At 42.4% G+C, this 27,973-nt stretch overlaps 1 protein-coding gene across 1 annotated transcript; it reads left to right on the top strand.

Moving 5' to 3' along the window:
• The first annotated feature begins 3,692 nt into the window (after positions 1 to 3,692).
• On the top strand, positions 3,693 to 5,312 carry KCNE4 (potassium voltage-gated channel subfamily E regulatory subunit 4). Its single transcript, XM_005150213.3, has 2 exons — positions 3,693 to 3,789; positions 4,214 to 5,312. Exon 2 carries the CDS (start codon positions 4,228 to 4,230, stop codon positions 4,717 to 4,719), a length of 492 nt encoding a protein of 163 aa, XP_005150270.1. The 5' UTR covers positions 3,693 to 3,789; positions 4,214 to 4,227; the 3' UTR covers positions 4,720 to 5,312.
• Positions 5,313 to 27,973: the final 22,661 nt, after the last annotated feature.

The following is a 27,973-nucleotide window of genomic DNA, read 5'->3' as shown; positions in this document are numbered from 1 at the left end:
CCTGCATGGCAAAACTCTCCCTTCTTTTTCTCCCTAGTGGTGAATTTCCAACCGTTACTTCCATTAAAAGTCTGCATGCAGGAAGAAAAAATCCCAGCCCCTCTGTCCTTCCCATTTCTATTTGCTTTCTCTTTCTTTTCTTCTTTTTCATATTTTGAGGTGATTAGTCCAAAAATGCACGTGCTCAGATACTCTTTAAAGTGATACTGATAGCATACATTTACCAAACAGGCTCAGCTTCCCATAGGAGCTAGCCCTTTGACAGTTGTTTCTTGTACCTTTAGTCTTCTTAACTCACTAACTGGAAAAAAGAAAAAGGTAAATGCAGCATCAGACCATGAGTTATGCTTGCAGTGAAGAGTTAGGCATGTATTTTCCATGGCAGCCTGCAGAGAGTCATCCGAGTCTCTGAGGATGTTTCATGTTGTCTTCATAATGGATTCTGTCTTTGGTTAGTTTTCTGACTGTCCTCACATTCTTATTTGGAGAAAGGATTCACATTATACTATCCCTTAAGCCAAGCTGTGAAGAATTCCTGCACCATGGGATGCCTCAAGTTCTGCGTCCTTTGGTGATGGAGGTTGCTGCCACAAAAGGTTCTCTAGGAGACAGGGACCTTGAGGGAAAAAAAACCTGGCATCAGCAACTATGTTGTGAACTTCCCATCACTGAAGTGCTTGGCAGTTGCTCTGCTTTGTTCATCTAAATGCCTTCCAAAGGGGGAATCTGGAAGGTGGGAGCAACAGCATGAAGATTAACCTTTAATGTTATAGCCTAGATTGGGATTGATGCAAAGGTGAAGAGGAACACGTGAAAGGCAACTGCTGATAGCATAACAGATCTGGAAGTGAAATTTCAGAGGAAATTCTGTGAGGTTTGGAGAAAAAATTGACCTGAAAGGAAGAAAGAAACGTCCATAAAGAAACAGCTGATAACCTTAATTTATAAAAAGAAAAAGGTACTTCAAACTAAGCAAATATTTTTGCCATGATCAATGGTTTTACAATATAATGTGCAGCAAAACTAGTTTTGAAACACATACTCAAAAGGCTCCAATTTTATATTTTCTTGGCTTTGTCATTAGACTAAAATATAGTTTCTACAGGCTACAGCTTGAAAAATCTTACTTACAGCACCGGCAAGAAAGTGGCATATGTTTTTCAGGTGGTTATTCCCCAGTGTCTTCCTATCCCTCCTCTTCATGTCTATACAAGGCTCAGGGATTCCTTCCAGGCCTTTTTAAAATGAAATTGTTTTTCACAATCATGGACTAACAGATGGAGAGGAGCTGTTGTCATCAGCTAACCAAGGTAAACATAGTTGAAAAGAGTTTTAGGCAGTAACTCTGCATAATCATGCAATTCATTCATCTTTCAGTTCAATTTCATGGGATTGCATAAACCTGTGGGCTTATCTGACCAGTCTTCCCTTGCTCCTGCTGTGTGCTGCAGTGAAGCTTGGTAACCTTGCACAGATCTGCACCTATGTGAAGAACGTGAATGGAGCAAATAAGAGACCTTATTCTCACTTATGGGCACCTGCAGAAGAGGGTCTGGCCCTGCTCTGCTGGCTCACAGGTTGGAGCTGTTGTGTGTCAGTGCCTCCAGATGTCTGAAAGAACTCCAGCTGTCAAGGTGGGTGGTGACCTTTGTGTAACACTGACCACAGGAGGCAGGAGGACAGGCTTTAGGTGGTCTTCTTCCCAGGATCAACGAGCTTCAAAGCTGGGATTTCTCCTTGTATTGAGCCAGTCTTCAATGACACAAAAATGTTGGGCATTTCCTCACCATTCTGCGACAGTCCTGCATAGATTGGTGTTGGTAAAACCTGACTTGTTGTCTTTAATTTTTCAAATTCCAAATTCCTGGACATAAATGGAGGAGAAAAATATCATATGGAGCTGAGAAAGATGTGAAATAAAATTTCCCCAAAGTCAGGTAGAAAATGCAGATATTTGCTCTGAGTTATTCTTTAGCTTAACAGTTAACATGCTCCTTCTGCCTGCTTCGTAACTTGTCAGGAACGGGAAGAAGAATCCAGACTTGGCAAGCTGTTGCTGCAGACAGATTTTGTCACATGAAATCCCAGTAGACTCTATTCCAACATCAACAGCTCCTGAGCTATCACATGGGAATGCGCAAGGAGATAAAACCAACATCCGAAGGGATGGGTCCTCTATTTTAAGGGGCAAAGAAGGGAATCTGGATAATGTAATTTCATTTTACTTTTCTTTATGGAGTTGTTCAGAGAAATGATGGAAAATACTGGTACAAAACACAGATACAGTTATGTCTTTTCTTGGATTCTTTGTTTAAAGTTGCTTAACTCCTCTCTCTTGCCTTCTTCATGTGAAGAGAGGTTAATCCTATCTGCCTTTACCTCAGAGGTATTGTGAGGGCAGAGTTTCGAAAAGAATTTGCTGTCTATGTAAAGAATCCACAAGTGATTGCAAGGGAAAAAAGCCCCAGACCTGCCATTGGGAAATTCCAGCATCAGTCAACTACTTTCTGGAAGTGGAGTGTTCTGTTACATAAACATCCTTGAAGATTTGCACAAGGGGTGGCATTCACATGTACAGCCTGACTAATTGGGCTTTGTGTGTGAAGAATGGGGATGGAGAGGATAAGGAAGTGAAATCCCCAAGGTGCAAGCTGGGCCTCCTTCTTCCCATGGCCTGTGCTGCTGGTTACGTGTTGAAAAGGGGTCTTGCTGCCTCCTGTACCACTGAGCTGATGACTGGGAACTCTGTGGGCCCCCAAACCCAGCCCGCATCCTCACTCTGCCCTCCCCAGCAGTCTGGGAAGCCTCCTGCTCAGCCCAGGAGCCAGCTGCAGCAGCTCCAGCAGTCATTCAGGGAGCATCCCTCTGCTCAGAAGTTGTTAACGTCTCTTCATACTAAATCCTGCATTAACTCAGCAGTCCTGGTCTATTTATGCATAAACAGCATGCAGACCACATAGCTCTTGGCTGCTTCTACAGTGAGAATAGGGGTCTGGCAACTTTAGGAGCTCCGAATTGCTCCCTGGAGGAGTCTGCACCCTTCCACTGATAATGTGGAGAGCCAAAATCCATAGTTACTGCTTTGATGGCAAAAGTTAGGTGGTACCAGCACTCCTCCAATCAAAACTCACATGAGACCCAAGGTGTAGCTCTCCCACAGTCCCAAACCTTGCGGCAAAGTGGAGCTGCATCATGAGTTGAAGGTCACCTCTTCATTTTGCACACACTTTGTAAAGGTTTGTCACTAGTCCCAGGCAAAGAAAATGATCCTGTTTCCTCCACCATCTCTGAGGGAAAACTACATAGAGCAGCCATTTAAATAACTTGATAGTGGCTACTATAAAATTCACATGTATATTTTGCTGTATTTTATGACAAATGCAGAATGATGGTCTGCAGGTTTTCCATTCTGCTGTACCCAAGATTACTCAAAGGATATTCAGTGTAACAGGTCAGATTCAGCAACTGGGACGGCAGTAAAAAAAGGACAGATTCACCGGCTCAAAGAACCAGTGCTGAAGTGGTGAGGAAAGAGTAAAATCTGAATTCCCAACTCTTTTTCTTTTCACAGCTGTTAAGGGTTCAGTGGGTTGAACTGCAATCCTTCAAGTTCATCTGTTGACTCCAACACAAAACTATTATAAACTGTGCCTCTAAAACACGTGATGAAACATTTCTTGAGAGCTATTTATTCCAACTGCAGCAGAGGAAAGTTTTCAGAACACCCGGCATTTGGTAGAGGAAAGGTCTCTTGAGCTTTGCACAAGGAGGAATTATTTGCATACCGACGTAAGTTGCTTTTTGATTATTTTTTTTTCTGGAATCATTGAATAAAATAATGCTTCTAACTTTTCTCCCCTTTATGGAAGAACGGTGAAGTAGAACAAAACTATGTTTAAATGCCTAGCAGATTATTCCTGTATAGTTTTTTCTTTCTTTAATCATGTGGGTTGTGTGTTTTATGCATAGAACTCTGATGTGATTTAATAGGCATTTTCTTTCCTCTAATGTTTTCTGTGTCTGAAGAACAATTCATTCACTTACAATAGTAAAGCAGAGTTATGATAGACTGCAAGCTTCAATCAGGTGTGTGTTTTGCAAGTTTACAAATTACAGGTAGAAAGGAATGATTTGGGGTATCTTTTTTCAGATGTTTCTTTTACATCTTTGATCTGAAGTTTGACCTTACATATACATACACATTGTTCTCCAGGCTTTAGCTTCTCCATGCCGAAGATGGACCATGCAAACATGACCCAAGCCATGCTTGATGCTGAATCCCGCAGCACAGACAAGAACAGCAGCAATGAGTATTTTTACATTCTGATTGTCATGTCTTTCTACGGGATCTTCCTGATAGGGATAATGCTTGGCTACATGAAATCCAAAAGAAAAGAGAAGAAGTCCAATTTGCTTCTCCTCTACAAAGATGAGGAGAGAGAATGGGTGGAAGCTGTGAAGCCTCTACCAACCATATCAGGGCTGAAATCTATCCAGATCCCCATGATGCTGAACATGCTGCAGGAGAGCATGGTGCCATCCCTGTCCTGTGCCATCTGCTCAATGGAAGGCAGCAGTGTGAGCTCCGAATCTTCCTCCCCAGATGTGCACTTCACCATCCAGGAGGAAGTGCTGGATGCTGAACTGGGGGAAGTGTCAGAAACACTCCTTAATGAGAGCAGCGAGGGATCTGCGGAAAACATCCATAAGAACTCCTAGCACTTGCAGGGATCCCTTGATCAGCTGCCAAAGCGTGAGTGGAGCACCCACTAAGAACTTTCAGCTCTACTTTCCTGTTCTCCAATGAACTCTGAACCAGGTGTCTGTACCTCTGGGCCCAAGGTGTTCCTGAGGGCTGGCAGGACAAAGAAGCAGTGGTACCCAACTCCAAAGTGTAACTTGCACATAATTGGGATGCTTAATTTCATTTTTTCCAGTATTATTTCTTACCATAAAAGCTAAGAACAAGGAGAATATATATATTTTGTAACAAAGTAACTATTACTAGCATATTCATATTTTGGAATTCTGCAGATATCTGGGGAATGTTCAGGGAAGTTACCCTAATGCAAGTGCCTGGTTGTTAAAGATGGTGGATAATGCTTATTCGCACAAAACTGTGATAGACTAGAAGTACTTTTGCTGTGTTTTTTCCTATAACAAACCACAGCCAACAGGAGATTTGCTCAGAGGCCTCAAAAGCTGAAAACCTGTCAATGCTGTAGTTGAAAGGAGATTGCATCATGGCTGGAGACTGACTTCAGGCACAGAAAGAATGAAAGAGGAAAAAAAAAAAAAGAAAAAAAAAAAGGGCATCAAATTCCTAGAAGGTTTGTAAAGCCCAGTTTCAGATCCATGCCACTATATCTATCTTTGCTTTAGTTGTACCCGTCCTGGCTGGGTCAGGTTCACCAACTTCTGCTACAAACTCAGCCTTTGACTGAGTTTCTGGTAGGAAAAGTGGTTTTGTTTTTGGCTTTTGTAATTTTAAAGATGTGTACATTTGATCACTAAAGGCATATATCTGTAAGTTAAAGACATTAAAAGATCTTTGTTCCAAGGTGTAAGATGTAGAAAGGCTTGAACAAATGCTGCTCTGTTATGCCCCCTTGAAAAATAGGTGGAATTCAGAATAGAATTTAACCTAGCAAGGGAGAAATCCTGGCCCCACTGAAGTCATCAGCTCAGTCCTCCTGACTTCAGAGTACATGCACAAGATTTTGTGCTTCTCCGTTGGAGTTAAATCCTCCATTTGAGGTCAGTACAACTGTACTCATTTACATCTTTAAAGAATCTAGACTTTCTGCTCTATTTAAGCCAGTGTAGATAAACATTGCATTACCATTACATTTTTTTAACAGCTCGCATGTGACACATGCGTTTCTATAAAGTCATTAGTAACTAGTTTTTAAAACCACCACAATCTCCCCCTCCTAACTTAATGGTACTGTGATTTTTTTTCAAATGCTCATGAAGTTAGTTACTAAATTATTGCACTGTTAAAAGAAGTAAGAATGAACGTTAAAAAAATATTTCACTTGTACCTTATATTTTATAATAACTTATTACAATGTTTGGATTAGTTCTGAGGCATGAGGGCTGAAGAGCCTGAATCTAAAGCTTTGCACAGCAAGATGTTTGCAAAATGTCTCTATGTATTTCCTGCTATAATGGCTCTGTGATTTACCCATTTGCAGTAGAGCTTGAGAGACAGCTTGAAAAATATGAATGCTGAACAGCAGAAACAACCTGAAGCAAGATCCTAATGTACTTCTGCCGTTTAGTAGGAAGAGCTCTGCTTTTGGCTCCAAGAGTTAATGTGATGTAGCCTGCAGAGATATCACTGTCTCTGTCTAATCACAGCAGAACAAAGGCTCCATTGTGCTCAGAAAGGGCCTGATTCGGTTCAGACTGAAGGCAGTGGGAGTTTTTCCGTCGACTTCAGTGAACTTTGGATCAGACCATATAAAGCTTTTTGGTAGATTTATTCCAAAAGGGACTGTTTTAAGTTTGAAAGAAGCCAAATTAAGTTTGGCGCTTTGCCTGGAATCACTTGAATCCTGAAACTTTCCAAATGAGACTGACATGCGCGAGTTGTCACATTTTCCATTGCTTTCTCATTCGTCCTTTTGCTTTTGGTATAAGTGTATTTGTATCTGTAAAAAACCTGATGTACATAATTCCTAACGTTGAGTTGTATATAATTGTCTCATGTATTTAAAATTTATTGTTTCTACTGGCACTAATTTTTATTTAAATAAAGAAACACGGTTCCTGGAAGTTTCCATGTTTGTTCACTATCTCAAGTGGATTTACAGTAGTGAGACAGGGCAAAATTTCTACAGGATCCTTAGCCTCTTTTTGAAATGATTCCTTATGTTTGACTGTGGGCTGAATACAGGGCTGAGCTCCAGGTATGCCTTGGATCTATGCTGGCTCTTCTATGCTGGGCAACTTCCTAGTGCTCAGCTCCTGCCCATATTGAGGCAGGGCTGCAGGGATACCCAGAGTCCTCCTGCAAATTGCTGGGGGTGCTGCTGAGCCGTTGAGGAGGCTAGCAAAACTGATGAGCTGCTGTGAAACCTTTCTAGTCACTTACCCAGCCTCTTGACAAGTCTGTGTTCTGAGTTTTGGTTTTAAATTTGCGTTGTAGCAAATTGGTTAGGTTTAAGGTATGGACTAGTGTCTGACGTCTCTGTTCCCACTGGATTTCCAGTACTTGGCCATGGTACATAGGTGGCTTTGTCACAAGTTTTGACCCTGTTGTGTCATAATCAACATTAGGGATAGGGGAGGTTTCTGGATTCTGTCTCCCAGTGCAGGGCAGAAGTGTTTAGAGCCAGCTGTACACATCCATCAAGCTGTGGCAGTATGTACAGAGTCACAGGCACTGTCTGAGACCTACTTGCATGGGGTAATTTGAGGTTGTTTCAAAAATCAGGGTGCTATAAAGTTATATGTGCTTGCTTTCCCACAAATGCTCTTCCCCTGTGCTCTGCTCTCTTCACTCTCTCCCTAATGATAATTCTGGAGACTATTCACAAGCTTCTATGGACCTAAAGCTACCCATCAGAAAGGCTGAGTTTCCCTCCAGCAATTTAATCTCCCGGGACACCCACAGTGTCCTGGAATAGTGGGTCAGTAATGTTGTATCTTCCACATTTACCCATGCTGCTGTCTCAGTGTTTCCATTGCCACAATAATGAATCAAGAGACTTCTGACAGCCCGGATGATATGAAGGAAAACCAGAATGAAATGTCAGTTACAGTACTCCTTTATGGAGCAAAAAGCTAGCTTATTCCAGCAGTTTCTTGCATTAAATTAAGCTATAAAGGGAAGCACTGTGTGCTTTGGTGTCTATCTACACTGAACTGAGCTAGTAAGCATGAAGATGTGACCACATTCTTGCAGACTGTGATGGAGCTATCCTTGACCCATGGGATTAGAGAAAGCCTGATAGTTTGGTATGTATGTGTCTTTGCCCTATGGCATTTGTCTTTCTTCAAATTAGTATTTTGATGGCAGCAGGGAGAAAAAAGAAGCAAAAATATGTTTTATCTATCACAGTGAATTGGATGTGCAATTGAATGCAAGGGTGCCTTGAAGACAGCCCAGTGACCCAGAGCTACCAGGTAGCTATTATTCCAAAATAAAAGAAACATTGTTAATCTTGAAAAACTACGATAGAAGGAATAAAATTTCCCCCATTAAGCTTGTTTCAAAATCTTTCTGACTACTGAGGAGTGAAAAGTAATAATTTGTATTTATTATATTTACTTCTTTTTTTTTTTAATGACAGACATTTCCAGTGTGCTTCAGGAACTGAGTTAAATCAGATCCAAAGCTAATAGACCTTGGCTTGAGGGTAATGATAATTGACTGGTTAAGATGAGGAGCCTTGTGTGTTGCAACTCATTGCAACACTTCTCTCGACACCTTGGCCCTCTCACGGTGGGTTCTCCTGGATCTGTCCCTTTCCCAGACATGCACCCACACCTACTCAAGTAATCAAGTAATTCTCACAGGACTGGAAAAAAAGGAAATGGATAAACTCTAGCAGTCATTTTGGTTTTTAAGTCCTCAGAACATGATATTGGACAAGGATAGGTGTACTGCTCGAGGACAAGAAGCACACATGTCCCCATCATAGACCGCACTTCAATCACAGCCATTTCAACCAAGAGAAGATTAAACCACTTGCCTTTAATTCTAACCTAAAACTTTCAGGGCTCTACAGAGGTGGAAGGGAGTCCCTGTCACCTGGTAGATGAGCATTCTCAGAGGTACTCTAAGTAGGGTGCAAGACAGTATGGTGGGCTGCACTAGATGTAATTGTGCCAAAGCTGGACCATGATCTCCTATGATGGTCAACCTACCATGCTCGTGTTACAAAGTTTTTGGACCTTGTTTTTCTCATATGAAGATGATTTCTCCCTGCAGTCACAGTTGCATTTTAGATTTAAAATAAGAGTTTGGGATCTAAAAGTCATAAAACTTAATGAAATTGCTTATGCTGTTGTTTTTAAAGCACTGATCATATTTGCCTCTGTGTATTTGGTTGACTTGCTTTTGTATTCATTCCGTTTTCATGCACCTCTGCAGTTCCTACTGCTTAAAGCCAAAAATAGCTGCGGGATGAGTCACCTTCTTAATGTATTGACACTTCTGTATCCATCTCAACTGGGACAGAAAATGGTAAGTAATACAAAATCAATAAGCACTAGGTTTTTTTGAAGCTTAATTTTGTTTCAGTTTGGGTTTGGGTATTAGTCCAGGTTAGACTGAGGCTTTGCCATCTAAATAAGTGACTAGAAGAAGGATAATAAAGGCTATTGAATGGTGCATTACAGACTATGCTCCCATCTCTTTCCCTGGCTAATCTGTTTAACTGTCCTGTGCTTCACTCGATTATTAGATGATGCTACTTATATTCCCATCTGTGAGAATATGATGTGTTCTTGATAGACACAAAATGCTTGTGATTCTTAGAGAAAGACACAGTATAAATACAAAGCATTTGCCCACCTAGGAACAATAAACTCTTTTGTCTTCCTTAATACTATTAGGTGCTAGGGAAGCCACTGGCAACAAATGACAACTGCTAGCATCTGTGACTATCTGTAAGAATACAGCTCATCCCACTTGATCTCCTCAGGTCAACAGAAACCACATAATAGGGGCTTTTTGCTTGGTTGATACGAGAGAGGAGGTGATGGTGAGCAGGGCAGTAGCCCTGTGACATGGGAGGCTAAATTGAGTTTTCTCTTTTGTTCCAGGTTCACTGTGGTACTCTGGAAAATTACTTGCTTTGGCTAAGACTCTTATTTATAAGCTATAAAGAAGAGCACATCTTCACTGCCTAAGGCTGATGTGAGAATAACCACACTGAGAGCTTCAGGGTGCTGAGCTCTGACAGAAAGTGTGAAAAGGCAGATGAGTCGTTACTCTTTGTTCTTGGAGAAGGAACCACACAATTAAAAGAACTTCCTCTGGTGTGAACTCCAGCTGTTTAGTCATGGCCAGTATATGATGCCTCCGTCCCCTGCAGTTTACCTAAGAATGCTGGGCCTGAAGCAATCCTGCTGTGGTGCTTGTTCCCAGCCTATCCCCCCTGGAACAGCTGTGTTTCATCCCAGCAATGAAAATGTTAGCTGAACAATGCAGGCAAGAGGATGTGAGGCACACAATGTTCACAAGAGATTTTGAATTCCATCCTGGTGAATACTCAGCAGACAAGCAGTCTTCCTTTCTCTTCAGGAGGAAATATAAACTGTGCACCTCTAAGGATGTATATACGCCTTCTGTTTCTTCAGAACATGATAAACTGATCAAGCAAGGTTTCCTGTAAGAGAGAGGAAGAGAAAAAGTGTTGCTGCTACTATTTTTTAATGTTAGTTATATGTAGTAGCAGACAGACTGCCCTTGACTGTTACACAGACGAGCCTCGGGGTGCCTGTTTCAAGGCCTTAATGGAACCCCATCTCATTATTTTCCTTATCAATACCTGATTCTACAAAATAACCCGTTGCTATTGCTGATCATCTCAGTAACAGCAGGTTAATGAGAGCCAGTGATTGCTTTCCAGTGTGCTAGCACTGTGCTTCCGCACGTTGAAAGACAGGGAAGGCTCTTGATGCTTGTAGAAGCATGGAGTGGTGCTGGGGCTGCTGAAAGCCTGAACACCACCGGGACATTTCTCCAGATGTAATTTTCTACACCCAGCACTGCATGAGAGCACTGTGGGAAGTCTGGGGCTGTGTACTCACCCTGTGTTACTTTTGATAAATTGCACAGCATTTTACACCAAATGATGCTGCTGATTTTGGTTAGAAGGGTGAGTGTTACCCAAGAAATGACAGCAAGGTACATGGGTGATGTGATGGTATCACCTACCTCTACTTACTGAGGAACTTTTTGCTGTGCTTTCACCAAAGGAAACTGCAGCAAAAGCTGGCTGCCTGGGGCCTAGTGGTTCAGTGTTAAACATAACTAACTTTGACCACATCTAATTAGCTAAGCTTTGGCCAGGATGTGTATTTCAGATGGATTCTCACTGTATTTTTTTCTCCTATATGCATCAAGAATGTCAGATGAAAAGGACAGTGCAGCTTGTCTCTGTGGGGAGCATCGCTAAGGAAGTGCAAATGGCTGCTGACAGAGCTAGCCATCATCCGTGGTCAGTGGCAAGCAAGTGCCTTAAGGCTGGCTGCTCAAGGGTTTTACTGTAGCAGGTGATCTGTAGATACAGTACTTAGTGTTTGGGTGGGTATTTACATACTCAGTGACACATTACTATAATAATAAGACTCATGAAAGACATTCAAATTTTGACATGATTTTTAGTGTCAGTCAAAACAATTTATTTCCACAACTTCTCTTCCATGACCTTAAGTTTGCCTTGTGAAGTACTATCATCAGGAGCAATGAGAACATAATATTCATATGGAAAAAAAGAAAACATTCATATGGAATAGGCAGAACTTCAGGATTAAAAGTGTCCTGTATAGCAATATTTGTGAGATACATGTGTGCCAGGGAAGGATCGCAGACTCAGGAGTTTAGAGTAGAAGTACAAGATTCTTTGAGTCCTTGTATTTATGATGTCTAGACAGACAGTGAGTTTTCCCTCATTTTTCTGTCGAGAGCTGTGCCAGTTTGAACTGGGTGAATCCAACAAATGGACTTTTATCTGTATGTATGTTCCTGATGTGCCTATTTTCCCCTATCACTACCATTTTTCTAGAGAGCTTTAGCCCAGAGAAGTTATTTTTTAAGGCCTCTTTTTATATTCTTTATATTTTCTGCTTAGAGCACATAGTTTAGGGCATGCAAGTCAGGTTGAATATGATTTTTTCTATTCCTTGTCACTTTCTAATGCTAACTGCTACCATTTTTTTGAGTAGCACAGTACGTGCTTTCCTAACAGCTATACACACTGACATATGGTTAACATCAATTTTATAAGGCAAAGCACAAAGGATCGTGTTCTTTTTCCGGTTATAAAGTGGGGTACAGAATTTGTTACTTCTGCTGTGGGTCACCAGTTCAAATGCAAACCCAGGACATGACTTCCCAAGCTTGGCATGGGGATTTGATGGCTTTTGTGACACTGGCTCTGTGACATTGTGTCACAGCAGTAGCAGTCATTTTTTCTCCTTCTTGTAACTGGTGCAGTGCTGTGTTTTGACTTCTGGGCTGGGAACAGTTGCTTGATGCCAGCATGTTTTGAGGGTGTTTTTGTTCAAGGCCTTTTCTGAGTACGTGCTCTGCTGGGGAGGAGGGGAGGCCGGGAGGAAGGAGAGAGAGGACACCTGACCCAGGCTAGCCAATGAGGTATTCCATACCATAGCACATGATGCCCAGGATGTAACTGGGGGAGAGAGCAGGAGGGGTGGAGCTCAGGAGGAAAATGGAGGAGGGAGCACGCGGTGCTTGGCCGGGCAGGGTGGAGTGAGTTATGGGTCGGTGGCTGGTGAGGTGTTGTATTCTTTTCACGTGCTGTTTGCTGTATCATTATTATTTGTAGTGGTAATGGCAGTAGTGATTTGTGTTGTGCCTTAGCAATTAAACCGTTCTTATCTCAATCCGTGGGGGCTACATTCTTTGGATTCTCCTTCCTAACTCTCCGGGAGTTGGGGAAGCAAGGGGGGGGGGGGGGGGTGTGCGTGAGAGTACTGTGAGGATTTGATTTAAACCACGACACATTGCTAGAAGTTCGAAGACAAAGAGGAGACATTTTATGCTTCAGCCTGCAAAAATGGCAGCAAGTAAATTAGGTGATGTGAGTTAGCTACTGAAATTGCTGGCTGGTTGGAAACCAATGGAACTCACTCATCACTGATCTCCAAGCAAGGTCTGGTGGGAGCAGTGATGAGCACTGATTCTCCTCCGCTGGTACCTATCTGCTCACCAAAGCACAGTCCCAGCTGGCAAAAGGCTCCTGGGCCATCAGAGTGGAAGGTACAGAGGGTGACCAGCCCCTTTCTTATACCGACCCTGATTCTGGAAGTGTGGACCTTCTCACATATGTTACAGGTGAAGTGGCATTAGGGTTTGGTGAGAAGGGCAGGCTCCAGGTAGGATGTGGGGAGATAACCCTGCATGGCCCCCAACCCCTCCAAGCCAGGAAACTGTTTCTCAGAACCAATGTCACTCCCTTTCACTTTTTTCTTTTTGTTCCCTCTGGGCTCTGGAAACATGCGCTTTATTGCTACACACCAACTTCCCTGAACTCTATCTGGAAGATTAATGGCTTATTGAAAAACAGGCAGGATTTAGATTGTCATCAAGAGACCCATAAAAGTAAGCATGCAAAAAGTGTTATGAAAACAGAGCATGGCCCCTTGGAGTTTTCAAGGGTGGAAACTGGGCTATATACATGCCCTGCATCCAGCTCCTGCACCCTTTTGCTGGGAGCGCACGTGGAAGGGCAGAGGGAGTCATTATTTGTCCTGGAAATTAACAATTCACTTGTGATGTAATTTGCTTTAGGTGCACCTTTGCACACAAGCTGATTTTTTTCCAGGCTAGCTGCTGCTTTCTTTGTGCGTGTGCATCTTGTACGTCACTGGGAACACATTAATGGCCGTCAGGAACATTTCTTTTGGAATCCTCTCAGATATCCCTAGTGATCCAATTTGAAGCATTGCCTGGAAAGTGATTAACTCCTCTCTTTGGTCTATAAGGGATAAGATTACACAAATCTGCTCCGCTGCTTAGGGCCACAGCCAGCTCATTCCTGTAGACATCCTCATGTTCCTCTCCAGGGACCTGCGTTCCTAGGGAGTCCTGCACGTAAGCTATTGTTGCATCTGAAGGCCGAACTGTTCCATTTAAACATGGGTCCATAAAAGTGGCTATGCTGCAAAGCTCTAGGGAAAGACTGGGTTGCAATCAGTCAGCTGAGTCATGACACAGTGAAAGCAGCACCCAGCTCTAACGTCAGCTCCCTCCTTCAGCCTTTCTTTTCCCCTTGCTCTCCTGATCTTTTTCACAACATTCATTATTGGTGAGATTTTTGTGTGGGGAAATAATGAGTTCTTATATACCCAAGTGTTGTGAGGTTACCTATGCAGCTAACATGCACAGTTACTGTCCTTGTGCCCCTACTTACCAAAGATTGTCTGAAATTCACTATTTCCCCTTGCAACTGTGGGATGTGCATGTTAAAGTACAGACAGAGCTGAAAAATGAGTTGCTGGTATTGTAATGCCACAGACTGCTTGTTTAGGAATGGGTTTCTCTGGTTAGGGGTTTAAAATAGAAGCTCTGAAGTTTTGTTAGGACAGCTCATCCTTGTACACATAGCTGTTCATTACCTTCCACCCAGCATCTTCCCCACAGTACTCCCAGATCCATGGGCTTCCCCACCCTCCCCAGCACCATGGATCTTTCTGTATATAATAGTAGTAGTAGAATAGCACAATAAACCCTATTTCTTCAGGTTTATATGCTTCCTGTCAACCTGATAATGGAGCACATTTGCTTTTGGTTTGTCTCACTGGAGGGTGCTCCTATATGAATGGCCCCAAGAAAGCTCTAGTAGCCCTGGATCTCCCCAGTGTTTCAGGCATGGCGGCAGGGTCTCTTCACACTGAACCTATGGTTTTTCAGCCAATTTCCACCAGATTCCTTGCCTTCTGTCACAGCTGTGCCTGAGGGTGAGTTAAGCTGCAGCCTGCCTTTAACCTGCCCTTCACAGATGCTTTTGTTTGTCCTTTTCACCCCATGGTGACCTGGTTCAGCAAGGCAGGGATCCGGCAGCCCAACAGCAGAGGTCTGCCCTGTGTTGGGTAGGCTGGGGGCTCTAGGGTGACCCAACACCCCTTTCCACCCACCATGGGGGGTTATTCTGTCAGGGATGAATAAAGCCATTACAGACACATGTCATGGCCACATGGTTGCCTTCACATAGTGTTTCCATGCAGCCTGACAGCTGTTTTGTTTACTTGTGTTGAATGACAGGAAGTTATTGAAAAACAGTTACAGTGATTGACTCTCAGAAGAAACTGTCAGGTGATAAAAGCCATAAAATGAGATCTGCTGCCTCTGAGCAAGGCTCGCAAGCCTGAGCCTGAAACAGTGGGTTTTCAGTCCCACAGCAGCCCAGTGTCTCCACCTGAGACCACTTGCACTGAGGGAGCTTGGGGTCAGTGGTGGGCCCAAGACCACAATGAGGGGCAATGAAAGACCCCTCCCCATGGGGCTGAGGGAAGGTCTTGGCAGGCCAGGTTGGGGTGGAGGGCCAACCAGCTGCCATGCTTACAAGAATAATAACAAAGCCTGTGATTTTCTCGGTAATTTCACCTTTCAGGTGCTGCTGCTCATATCATAACACTTTTCATACCCCCTGAAGCTCTTCATTATTCCCCAGCAGCAGCACAGTACAATTTATTGCTTAATTGCATATCCCTGTGCTGAGTAACGTCTATGGTTGCTAGGCTTGTCAAGCACTATTAACTGATAGCATTTGCCTTCCAGCTCTGAAAAGCCTGCTGAAATGGATATCCAATGGATATTTCATAGTTTGCTGCCTCAAATAGCTCTGACGTCTAGTCATTCTTCACAATATATCCTTCTCCTTTTTGAAGGGTAAAAATGAGTGCAGAGAAGCTTGATGAATGCCTCCCCCTGTTACTGGGGTTGTACTGCATGATGGCCATGCCCTTGGGGTGAAGGAGGTATGCGGTCAGTCTGTGGTGATGGCAATCACAGCTGTGGTCTCAATCAAAGAGAGATTCCTTCCCACAGACTGAGGTCTGTTTCAGCTTTGCCTTGTTGGTATTTGTGAAACTTCACTCTAATTAGGTGCCCTTTCACTTCGCTTTTTTTCTGAGGATGACACCGTGTCTTTCTGTTTTCTCAGGAGTTCTAGTATTTCCAGTGACTTATGAAAAGGGCAATTCTGTCAGGCATTTTGTGACCTTTAATCTGGGAGAATGTTGTTCTTGAAGATTACTCTGGTCATTTTTTCTCCTGTGTTATTCAAGGTGATGATTTCGTGATGATGGCCACTCTAGAAAAATAGACTGCAGCTTTCTAAGTGTGGACTAAGGAAGCCCGTAGGGAGATCCTTTCTATTCAAGCTGTATAAAAAGAAAACCTTACATTCTTAAACTTGCTGTTTAATATCTATAATGAGGTACATGAAATGAGCCCACTGGCCTGCAAAATCAGAAGAAAAAGTCTTGATGAATTGTGAGTTTGTTGGGAAAACTCTATTTAGGTCACCCTAAAACTATTTATGAATTCAGGTCAAATTCTATAACCAGTACTCCTGGGATTTTGGTTTTTTTCTGGGAGCATATTTTTCTCCACAGTCATTTTTCTCTTTTACTTAACTCAGGGGTTAATGTATTTGCCCAGAAACTGGGAATCCCTCAGCCAGTTCTAGTCTATTCTTGGGTGGAGCTGGATAATCCAGTCCCACTGAATTACAAGCACTTTTCAGTGTTTTAGGAAGAAAATGCAGTGCACCCACAGCTGGACCTGTGTCTGCAGAGTATAAAATACATATTTTCTGAGCCAGAGAAAAGGGAATTAAAAATGCTCCCTAGCCCAATGGTTAGCAGACGCACAGTGGCACAAACATATTGGATTTCAGTTCCTTCTTTGTTGACTGTAACTTGTATAGAACAAAAACATCAGGGCACTGTAAGATTTGGCTGTCCTGTAGCCTGGCAGACATAGCACTCTCATATCAGATGTGGATTCCCTCAGGGCCTGGGTAGAAATCAGCCTGAACCCATTGCTTTTTGGATTTGATCAGGGAATTGAATACCTTGTTCTCTCTTTTGCTGCTTAAAAGAATCATTGAATCATAGAATAGTTAGGGTTGGAAAGGACCTTAAGATCATGTAGTTCCAACCCCCCTGCCATGGGCAGGGACACCCCACACTAAACCATATCACCCAAGGCTTCATCCAACCTGGTCTTGAACACTGCCAGGGATGGAGCATTCACTACCTCCCTGGGAAACCCATTCCAGTACCTCACCACCCTCACAGTAAAGGATTTCTTCCTTATATCCAGTCTAAACCTCTGCTGTTTAAGTTTCAACTCGTTACCCCTTGTCCTGTCACTCCAGTCCCTAATGAATAGTCCGTCCCCAGCATCCCTATAGGCCCCCTTCAGATACTGGAAGGCTGCTATGAGGTCTCCACGCAGCCTTCTCTTCTCCAGGCTGAACAGACCCAACTTTCTCAGCCTGTCTTCATATGGGAGGTGCTCCAGTCCCCTCATCATCCTCGTGGCCCTCCTCTGGACTTGTTCTAACAGTTCCATGTCTTCTTTATGTTGAGGACACCAGAACTGAACACAATACTCCAGGTGAGGTCTCACAAGAGCAGAGTAGAGGGGCAGGATCACCTCCTTCGACCTGCTGGTCACGCTTCTTTTGATGCAGCCCAGGATACGGTTGGCTTTCTGGGCCGTGAGTGCACACTGCAGCTGGCTCATGTTCATTTTCTCATTGACTAACACCCCCAAGTCCTTCTCTGCAGGACTACCATGAATTTCCTTTTTGCCCAGCCTGTAGCTGTGCCTGGGATTGCTCTGACCCAGGTGTAGGACCTTGCACTTGGCATGGTTAAACTTCATGAGGTTGGCATCAGCCCACCTCACAAGTGTGTCAAAGTCCCTCTGAATGGCATTCCTTCCCTCCAGCATATCAACGGAACCACACAGCTTGGTGTCATCGGCAAACTTGCTGAGGGCACACTCAATTCCATTGTCCATGTCAGCGACAAAGATGTTAAACAAGACCGGTCCCAACACTGATCTCTGAGGGACACCACTCGTTACTGATCTCCAGCCGGACATTGAACCATTGACCACAACTCTTTGAGTGCAACCATCCAGCCAGAAGCAAATGTTTTGTTCAAATGACTGTGTTTCAAGTCAAAGCCACGTTGGTTTTGCTTACTTTAGTGAGGAAGCATTGACTTTCTAAATAATCTCTTTGACTAAATGTTGTTATTCTCATGAATGTGCAAAGGTTGGGCATCTTTTTCTAGCTACTAAAGGAAGGGATAAGAAAATCAGCTCAGCTCCCAGAGCTTGCAGTGTAGGAGGGAAGATGCAGTAAACACGGAGATGGGACAAAGTGATCTCGTGTGTGACATGGGTCATGTAGGCAATAGACTCTAGGCAGCTATTAGTCATGTGGCAATTTCAAAACAACCTGCAGAGAGTAACTGGAACTCACTGCTTCAATGTGCTTGTTAAAGGTGCTGCTACAGCCATTTTTTCTAGTGTAAGCATAAAGGAAATATTCTGCTCATGAGGCAGAAAGAACCATTTGACCTCTTCTCAGTATGTCCCATGTATAGAAGAAAAGGTGGGGCTAGGCTGACATTTATTCTTCTGAGAAGAAACCAGCATGTCTTTAAATTGTTCTTTGGGTTTTTCCATCTGGTTTTATAAATGACATATTATTTTACTGCACCCTTAACTGGAAACAGACCTTAGAGTTTTGATGAGAATATGTCCTGTCTTTTTCTTAGTAGCTGCTAGTGAAGGTGCAATGGACAGTGCCAGGGGAAAAGTCCTACGAAACACCAATTGTTAAGCACAGGCTTTTGGCCCAGTGCAGGAAGATTGCTCCCAGTGGTCTCTGCAGTTTTGTTCATTTCCTTATACATCTGCTTTTACTTGGAAAAATTAAATTTCTGTCAAAGTTAGGAAGAATGAAAATACTGGGCATAACCTATAAAGAGGCTTGACTTTCAAATGCACCTCTACAGGTTTTTCTAGTTAGCTAATAGGGCCAGCTAATAGCGCTGCAGTAACATCTTTTCTTCCTTATCCAATCTGATCCATATTGGCCATGACAGGTGAGGTAAAGACTGAATGGAAACTTCACAAGCAGATTTTAAGAGGACTGTTGATCCCTGCAGGGTCTGTCTGACCACTATCATAATGAAGGAAGAGGTAGAATGTTCCAGAACGTGGTGGTAAAGAAAACAGGACACTATATTTCAGGTTATGTACTCCGCAGCCCCATATGAAGGACAACGACCCTCAATCTCACCAAGGGATAGAAAGGAAGACATTGATCTGAGCTGCCAGATCTGGAAAGATTGAGCACCTATGACCTGTGAGGAGGTGGATCCCATGGCTGTGAATTGATGGCAGGGCATCACACAAAAGCGAAAGCATAAGAGAAGTAGTTAGGAAATCTGCTCTCTTTTACAACATGCTGCCTCATTTTGAGGTCACCTATACAAGTTCTGACCCCTTACAGCTTGATGAAGCTGTAGTAATCAGAACAAAAAGGGATCTTCTCATGCTGATGAAAATGTCTTCTTCAAGACATTTTGGCTTTGGACCATCTCAGCCTTTTGTCAAAGTTAAGTCTGATCACTAGAGAAACTAAGAAGTAGAACCAGAACCAACAGAAGTAGAGTCTAATTTAAACAAACAGCCCCTGATCTGTTCCTGATGGTTAACAAGAGACAGAGATCAACAGTACATGTCAGGAGCAGAACTGTCTCATCCGCACTGCGTGCAATAACAGGTCTGTATCCGATATGAACAGTTCATTGAGATACTAAGGTGGTCCAGAGTTCATAATTTTGGGTATTTTGCATATGAATGTCTTCAATGAAACTACTATACAGTTTTAGCTTTAGTGGAAGTATCAGGTGCCTAATCACTCCTCATGTACGTATGGGTGTCTGCCTGAATTTTGCGTAGTATTTTGTATTTATTAATTGGCTTATTAATTGCATTTATTATGATTGTAGTTATTAATTACATTTGTTAGCTCAAATTTAATGCTCAGCCATTGAACTCTAATTCCTGTGTACGTTAGGATGTGCTGATGTTTGAAGGGAAAGCTAATATTCTGGCTTTGCATATGTAAATGGATGTGTGTCTTTCTTTAGTTGCTGCTTGACAGAGAGAGTGCAGAAGCCAGGATAATCGTCAGTGCCAGGATTTCTCTGTAAATAAATGTAGGCAAAAGAAAAGCAACAGCTTGCACTGGAGACATTCTTTTAAATGCACAGCCATCTGAGCTTCCAGACCACTGACAGGTCCCAGTCCTATGGCACTACAGAAGTGTCAGTTCACTAAATGCCTTTACCTGCTAGCTTGCGTAGCTAATATCCCTGTGTGATTAAAAGTACAAACCCTGTTGAACAAGTCATGTAATATGCAGCACAGAGATTGCACAGGACTGTTTTTTTAATTCAAGTGAAGCCTAGAATAACAAGGTAGTCAAAGGGGTATTTTAATGGGACCAGCCTCAACAGAAGAGTCTAACTAAGACACATTGCTCAGAAAAAAACATCAACAGATGAGATCCTTTATATTTTTTCCCTTCCAGAGGTTACAACAACTTTTCTTATTCCAGGGCCTTACAACCACCCTTTGAGAGCCTTCCCTAAGCCCCTCAAGGCAGCCCAGCCTGGGATCACCAGTCCCTACACAGCTCTGGGCCAGGATGTGGATGCTGGACTCGGGCCCTGGGACAACAATGTAGGCTTGTCCCGATGGTATGCTCAGGGACTGATGGTCCTGACCTAGGCTGGGAGGGAGATCCTTGGCTGTGGTTGCAGGTGTGGATGAGGGCCCAGGTGAGGCTGGTGAGGGCATTGAAGGCTTATTAGTGCCCTCAGGGTTTTAAGATCTTCTCCCAGAGCCTTACTGTTTGCTTTCAGAAGATGGAAAGGAGGAGGGTGTGACTTTATGGAGGGTATGTTTTTGGTTCTTTCTTGAATCCTGCGTTTGCAATTTAGTTTTGTTTTATGTAGACTGAAATAGCATGCTGCAGTAAGAAAGAAGTCAAGCTTTTCTGCAGAAATCTTTAAGAGTTGTGACATGTATTGTAGTACCTTGTCATGTAATAACCTATTTTGGTGGGACAAGAGCTTTGCAGATTCACAGTCCTGCTCAGCTTTAGAAATGTTTGTCTGCCAATGTCTGTAACACATAAGGAAAGCATACCTTCCACCTCATGGACTGCTCAGAGGGACTAGAATGAGTTACCCTGATATCTTCTTTAGGGTGGGTCAAGTAGGAGATTATGGAACTTGGATTCTGCTGCTGGTTGCCTGGGAAGTTTCTAGAGTTCTGCATGGCAATATGTTCTTTATGCTGGAAACCCAAGGTTTGAAACTGTGATATGACTCACCACATCCAAATGCTGCACCACATTTGCTGAGTGACCTACGGACCAGAGTGTGGGAGTGTTATGTGGTGTGTAGCCCCAGCTGTGCCCAGTTCACAGAGGATGTGTGCATGTGGGATGCATTTGTCTGAGAGCCTGGTGTGCTAGCAGGAGGAGCTCATGCTTTTGAGCTGTGTGGCTCACTGCTTCAATCCTTGATTTGGCCAGCATGTTGCAGGAGGTGCACTTAAATATCTGGGTCTTGCTTCAGCTGGGCAGTGAAGCGCAGTGTAAGAGGGAGCAGGATGCAGGCTTGCACACACCACGCCAGAGCACAAGAACAATAATCCTGCTGCTGGAACTGCACTAGGTTAAGTCCAGCTTCCAGAAGTCTAAGATAAACTTGAGTGGAGTTGTGATGTTTTTGTTTGTTTGTGGCTTTTTAGAGAGCCAGAAAGACACAAGCTCGATGACAGGAGCTCCCTTTCTTTGACAGTTCCTGTTACCATCGTTATACCTGGACAGGGGCTTTGTGCATATTTTTTTTCACTAGTCTTTTAAAGACTGTTAAATGTTCTAAGCAGAAAAGTCTGTGAAAGGTGTTACAGATGGATTTCAGATTCTTTGGTAGATTTGACTTATATGTTTGTATATGGATGTGTGTGTGCTCATCTCTATATATGGTCACGTGAGGTAAGAACAACACCTTTTTATAACAGGTATGGTTATATAAAAAACCTGAAAGGTGACCTGAGAACTAAGTTGGCAGCTTTAATATGTTGCTTTGTTCTGGTGTTTCATATGGAACATCAGCATCTGTGGGAATGGTGGTTCTGCAGCAGAGCACAGGTTTCCTGACTCTCTAGTACATGTTGCCTCTAGGAGGTGTTGGAAGCAAAACTCTTCTGGAACACAATGAACAGAGACACCAAGATGTGGCAAACTGAAGGTGGAAAGAATTCATAGCTTTATTTTTTAAATATATGTTCCTTGGAAGCTGTGGGGCATATTAATGGGTTTTTCCTGCTGCTTTGCTTCCCGGGCTTGAAGCAGCCTGCACCTGGAACTGGAAGGAGAAATTGCAAAGAATTGTCATAGTCAGTGGATTGGCCTTTGGGCCCTGTTTTCACAAAAGATAAACAAAAAAATCCCTAAAAAAAAAATTCGAGGCATAATTATTACCTGGGGATCAGCCTGTGAAAAGCAATGTGTAGGCAGAGACCAAGCCTCAGGATCTATTGAACTACTAGCAAAAGAGGCCCAAGGAAATGTAGAACTTCACTAAAAATATATATATATCCCGAAGCTATTTTTCATAAGAAGTCATGAAAATGGTTAATTCTGCTCAAAGTACATATTGCCTTGCTTTTTATTTGTTGTTTGTGTTGCCATAGCACTACAGCAATATGTGGAGGTAAAAGAAGCATGCAGTCCTGCTCTTGCTGATGTGAGTGAGTACAGTGCCACCCCATTGTCCCTGAACACCTGCAGATGGGAGAGCTGCTCCTTCATGCAGGTATAAGCTGGCATCAAGGTGTGCTAGAGATGATTTAGTAAAATTGGCTGTTGCTGTTATAACCTCCCTGCTTCCTGTGCCCTTCACTGTGTAACATCACAGCCCTGGCTGGTATTTTGTCCCTATCTGAAGTAGATGCCACTACTTGCAGTCTGGGAAACTAATGTGTCTCATAGAGGCCAGGTGCAGTGAAGGTCCTTGTGCTTCTCCTGACTTGTATGCCCAGTTTTCCTCTCATTTTTAGACACTGCATAGTTTCTGGGAGCCATATTCTCAGCTAAAATCCCACTGTGAAAAGGACACATTCCTTGGTTTATTCTTGTAATCAGATTTTTATGAAGATTTGAAGTTATTAAACTGACTACTGTGGTCTGGCTGAGAAATGCGCTGAGCAACAAATAGCAAGATGCCGAGGGACTATTATGGGCAAGTATTCTGTGCTTCCCTTTTATTTTCTTCCACATGCATCCATTAGAAGGTATTCTTAGAGATACTGTACTCTTCCGGATGCCTCTTCTGATCTGTCAGGCAATAGTAATTTTTAGCTTCCAAAGTTTACAGACATATCTAAGGGAGAAAAAACAACTTTCACAGAGAAAGATTATTATTAAAACATTTACAAGAATTGGTCAGGTATTGTGTTACTGATGATGTAAGCTGCTAAATTTTCTTCTAAAATCATGTTATAATATTACACCGGACTTTAAAGGGATTACGAGCAGAAGTGGAAAGAAACATTCTTCATCTTGTACTACTAAGCTAAGGAAAGGTTAGTGGCAGAAATTCTTGAGCTGATAAAATGGAAACAGAATGAATGGCCTTTGTGTCTATCTCAAAAACGTTAAAGGTTCAGCACACTTGAGGCAGTAAAATATATCTCCATGAGAAGAAAATAGCTTATGCAAGCACTGCTGTGCATGAGCCAGAGACTTGCAAGCTCTACTGGCTGTGCAAATGGGTGCTTATGTGAACAAGCTGTGACTTTCAGTTTGACCTTTCACAGGTATACAGAAATGCAGGTGCAATGAAAAACAAGTCATGGGGAGAAAAAAGCTGGTCATGCTTGTAGTGAACACAGGTAGTGCATGACACAGCAGAGTTTAGCCCACTGGTAGGCCTGTGGATGAAGGTATTCTAGATAAAGGACTTTAAAGGTGGGAAGAATACTGTCTGAATTAAGAACTGATTTTTAGCTTCACCATATTATGAAGATTGTCTAAGCCTTTAAGTTCCTTTTCAGTCACTTGCACCCAAAAAGGATGCTGTTCCTTGTGATGTGCCATCTTCAAAAGTGGGTCACTTCCTAGAGGTGCAAGTCATAAATAATTACTGAAGCATACTGATCTCAGTGTGACTGAAATCATTGCTTAAAAGTGAGGAGGATTGTTTGGGTTTGTGCATCACATGTGCCTGTGAATAAAGGACTTAGATATCTGTATTTGCTATTAAAGGGGGTTATATCACTACAGTCAAAACCTTCAGGTCTGTTTAAGGGTAAAATTTAAGGAGCTCTACCTTCACAAAGACTCTGGAATTTGCTGGTGAGGTTATTTTTAGAAGATCTTGGCTTGCTTAGACTACCATAGCAATGAATATTGCTGAAATCTGCCCTTGGTCACAACTTTCATGTTGTCTGTGTCTGTTTGCTAAGTGCTTGGTATGTCCTGGGACTGCTGCAAACCATGTCATGCTGAGACAGGTTCTGTGTGGTCCTCTGGGAAAGCTCTCCAGTGAGCAAAGGGGTTGAATTTAGGTGGCTGTGATATCCAAGCTCTGAATAACTCCAATAGTTTATTGTTCTGTGGGTATAAATGCTGCCAAACAAACAGGATGCACTGACTGTACACTAAGCTCAAAGCAGAATCAGTGAAAGGCTACTCAAAGTTATATTCCCTAATAGCAGCTAAGCTATAGGTCCCTGATGTACTGGTTTAGTATTTGTAAAATTGCTCCAAAGCCAGTGTTTGCGAAATTACTCTGCTCATGTGCAGCAGTACTGAAAAATTCTGTTTGCTGGGCCTGAGAAGAGTGGCTCTGATTGATATGTGCATCTGACAAGGACCAAGTTTTCCTGTTCTTGTGGGATGGGGTCACTGCGTGTGAGTAGCAAAGCAGGCACTGCAGACATTCAGTGCTTGAGGAAAGCAATCGGGCTCACTCCATGCAATGAAAAGCACCTTTCTTACTTGTCAGGTATATACAAATGTAAATGCCAGATACCCTTTTAAAATGTCTCCGGTATTCTCCATAAATAGGGGGCATTGAAAGCTCAGATCTATGTAACATAAAGATGATTTTGAGAGAATGGTTCACTTGGTTTCCTGGTGCTTTTCTTTCTCCAGTGACAGAAAACACTAAACTGTATTTGCTGTAATGCTATCAGGTCATTAAAAATGTAGCTCTAATCTTAACATTCTGATTTAATCCCAGAGCACTCTAAATTTGAATTCCTGTCTGTTAGAGCTCCTTACACTTCCATTGTTTCTTCTCCAACTATGCAAAAATCTTGCAGTTAATTTTATTCTTAATAATGACCCACGCATCCTAATTGTGCACATAGTAGTCACATAATAGACTACATATACATAGATTTTTATATCCTGCTGACCTGTGTGATGTGATTTGTGCATCCTGAGACACTTGGTATATTTTATGGCTATGCTTTAAAGATTCTTGTAGTTTATGCCTGTCTGACTTTTTCTTAGCTGGAAAGTCTGAACAAAAATAACAAGATACCCCAGCAGCTTTATCCTTCAGGGTGCAAAAGCAGCATGTGTTAACAGGAACAGAGATGCTGCTGCCTTATTTCATTGGCGTAGATGCTGCTTCTAGGGTTGCTAGTTCCTGTTGCCTTTTAAAATTGAACTGTCTCTACAAATATGTTTTTCTCCTATTGTACTATGTCTCAGAATCGACTGTCAAAAAATACCCTATAGATAACCCAAGCCAATCAAGACTGATTGTAGTATTTAAATGCCTAAACTATAAAGAATTCAATGGGAATTAAGCACACTAAAGCATTTGAAGGTCTAAGTCTTAGTGCTAATGAAAAGAGCGAGATGATGCCTTTCTTTATCTCCAGGTTAGAATAGAAAGGTATTTTGAGTTTTTCATTTGTTGCTCAGTTCCTAGCCTGACTGCTGGTTTCCCAATGGAGGGAGATAGAGAAGTGTGCTGTGCATGCCATTGGAATACACACTGCTGATGCAACAGCCTGGTCACGCATTCGCTGCTGACTAGTATCTGTAGAGCTGTATGGTGGCAGCTCTTCAGGTTGTTGTAATGCTTGTGGAGTCAAACTTAAGCCTTCTCTTCAGCAGGCCTGGTGCATGAATGCAATGAGAAGGAGCAAGTCTGGTTGGTTGTTCTGCTCTGTGCTCCTTGATGGTTGTCTTTTACAACCCTTCTGATAAAAGGAGATAGATTCTGCTTGTAGGTAGGATGTTGGTTAGTGTTGAATTGCTGTAGCTTTAGCTCTGGGTTTTATGAACCCTTATATGAAGCAATTTATTTGGAGCTCTAGGTTTTAGAAACCCACCAGGGAAGATAGTGAGAGTGTATGAAATAGGGCAGGAAACAGTGCTTTTTAAGAAGCAGTGATTTAGAAGAAGCTATATCAGTATGAGGATGGAAAATACCTTTGGCATAGGTACATGCCTGATAGGATGGAATATTCTGTGATATTCCTCTTTCTAAGACCCTCTTTCTTCTTGTAAACTGTCTATCCCCCTTTCCCTTGGAGCTTTGTGTTCACTGTCTGAAAAGATGATGGGGATAAGATCAAATTCAACCTGACAAAATAAGTCAGAGGATGTGAAATCCTCCCTTTCCCAGCCTCCCCTGTGGGCAAATAAATGTCATTTCACCTTTGCAAAAAGTTGTTTTGCGAAGAGTTGGAACTTCTAGATTTAGAGAAATTATGCAGTTTTCTGCATGTGGAGATAATGTTGGGGGTTTTTTTGTGTGGGGTTTATTTGCTTGCTTGCATGGATCTACTTGTGATCCTTAAGGTGATAATTGAAAAAGGATTATTCACTGCTAGCAACACATTCTTTCCTGCCCTTCCTGGCTGTCACCTTTCTCTGAAGACTAGGCATTACTGCTCATGGAAGTAGGCAGAGGGGCAGTTCTTGAATGTGGTTTTGCTTTGTGCAGGGATACTATGACATCTGAAGAGTAAAAATGTATGCTAAGGGCTAAACCCCACTTAAAATTTCAAGCTTTTATTGTTTCTAGATACTTAACTATTACCTGTTAGCTAGGTTATCCTCATTAGGTATTTTCTTAGTCTCATACAAAGGCAGAGCTAAAGGCTGTGCTTGTCCAGGAGGAGCATGATAGCTACTAGAGTAAGTAAGTAAAACACCAGTATTAGTAAGTGACTGAAACAGTTAAACGACAGCAAAAACACTGAACGGGAGAGCACGGTTTGAACCTGAGTGTGGATTGGGAAAAATGGGAGCTCTTAATAGGAACTGTTCCATTAATTAAAACTCTGCAATAACCATAATTATTTTTCTGGTTGTTAGTTCATTCTATCCAAACCCTATGACTAAGTAAAAGAAACAATCTTATGATGTGTTTGTAAGCAGAGAGAACTTAACTGAAAAATAGGGGGAGGTGGAAAGAATAGGGTGTAAGGAAAAGAAGGATGCCTGTAGGAACAGAGCTAGGTTTTTTTTTTCCCCCTTGTCTGAAACAACCATTATATAATCTTAACAAACTTTGCCATTCTTATTATAAGACATTTATGTTACAACATACATTTAGACTTGAAAATGTGTGGTCTTCGGCTTTGTCACACTGTTTTGGGTAACACAGCATTTAAGCTTACCAGTCTTTTAACATCCCCCTCACCCCATGGACAATCCAGATTGTTGTTTGCTTACCTTTGGAATGATAGAGCATCCAGTCTGTTCTGTACTTTACCCATCCCCAAGTAATGTGATCCTCCTAGGTACTGTTTATTGCAAAATGTAACGTTTAGTCTTCAAACTTTTATAGCATGAGGTCTAGCAAAAAATTTTACCAGTCAGCTTGGAAATTTCCTCTAGTGAGTAATAACTGGTGTCAGCATTAATATTTGTGTGGGTGAAGGGAAAGGTCTTTGACTGTTTTCAAATTTGACATTTACACTTCTAAGGTTAATGTTGTCTTTTAATTGCATAATATATCACCATGGCTCCAAGCCCTCTCTGCATATCCTTTTCTGTGGGACAATCTCTGCTCTTGTGTGTGCACTGGTGTGACATGGTCTGACTTGAACTATTTCTCATGGAGATTTTGTGATGCTTTCAAATTGTGATATCAGTAGAAGCTTTGGGAACAAACCCATGCAAATGAG

Source organism: Melopsittacus undulatus, chromosome 6, assembly GCF_012275295.1.
Source record: "Melopsittacus undulatus isolate bMelUnd1 chromosome 6, bMelUnd1.mat.Z, whole genome shotgun sequence".
In the NCBI taxonomy this organism is placed as follows: Eukaryota; Metazoa; Chordata; class Aves; order Psittaciformes; family Psittaculidae; genus Melopsittacus; species Melopsittacus undulatus.
Note: the sequence above shows the minus strand (reverse complement) of the source record. Positions and strands in the feature narration are given on the sequence as shown.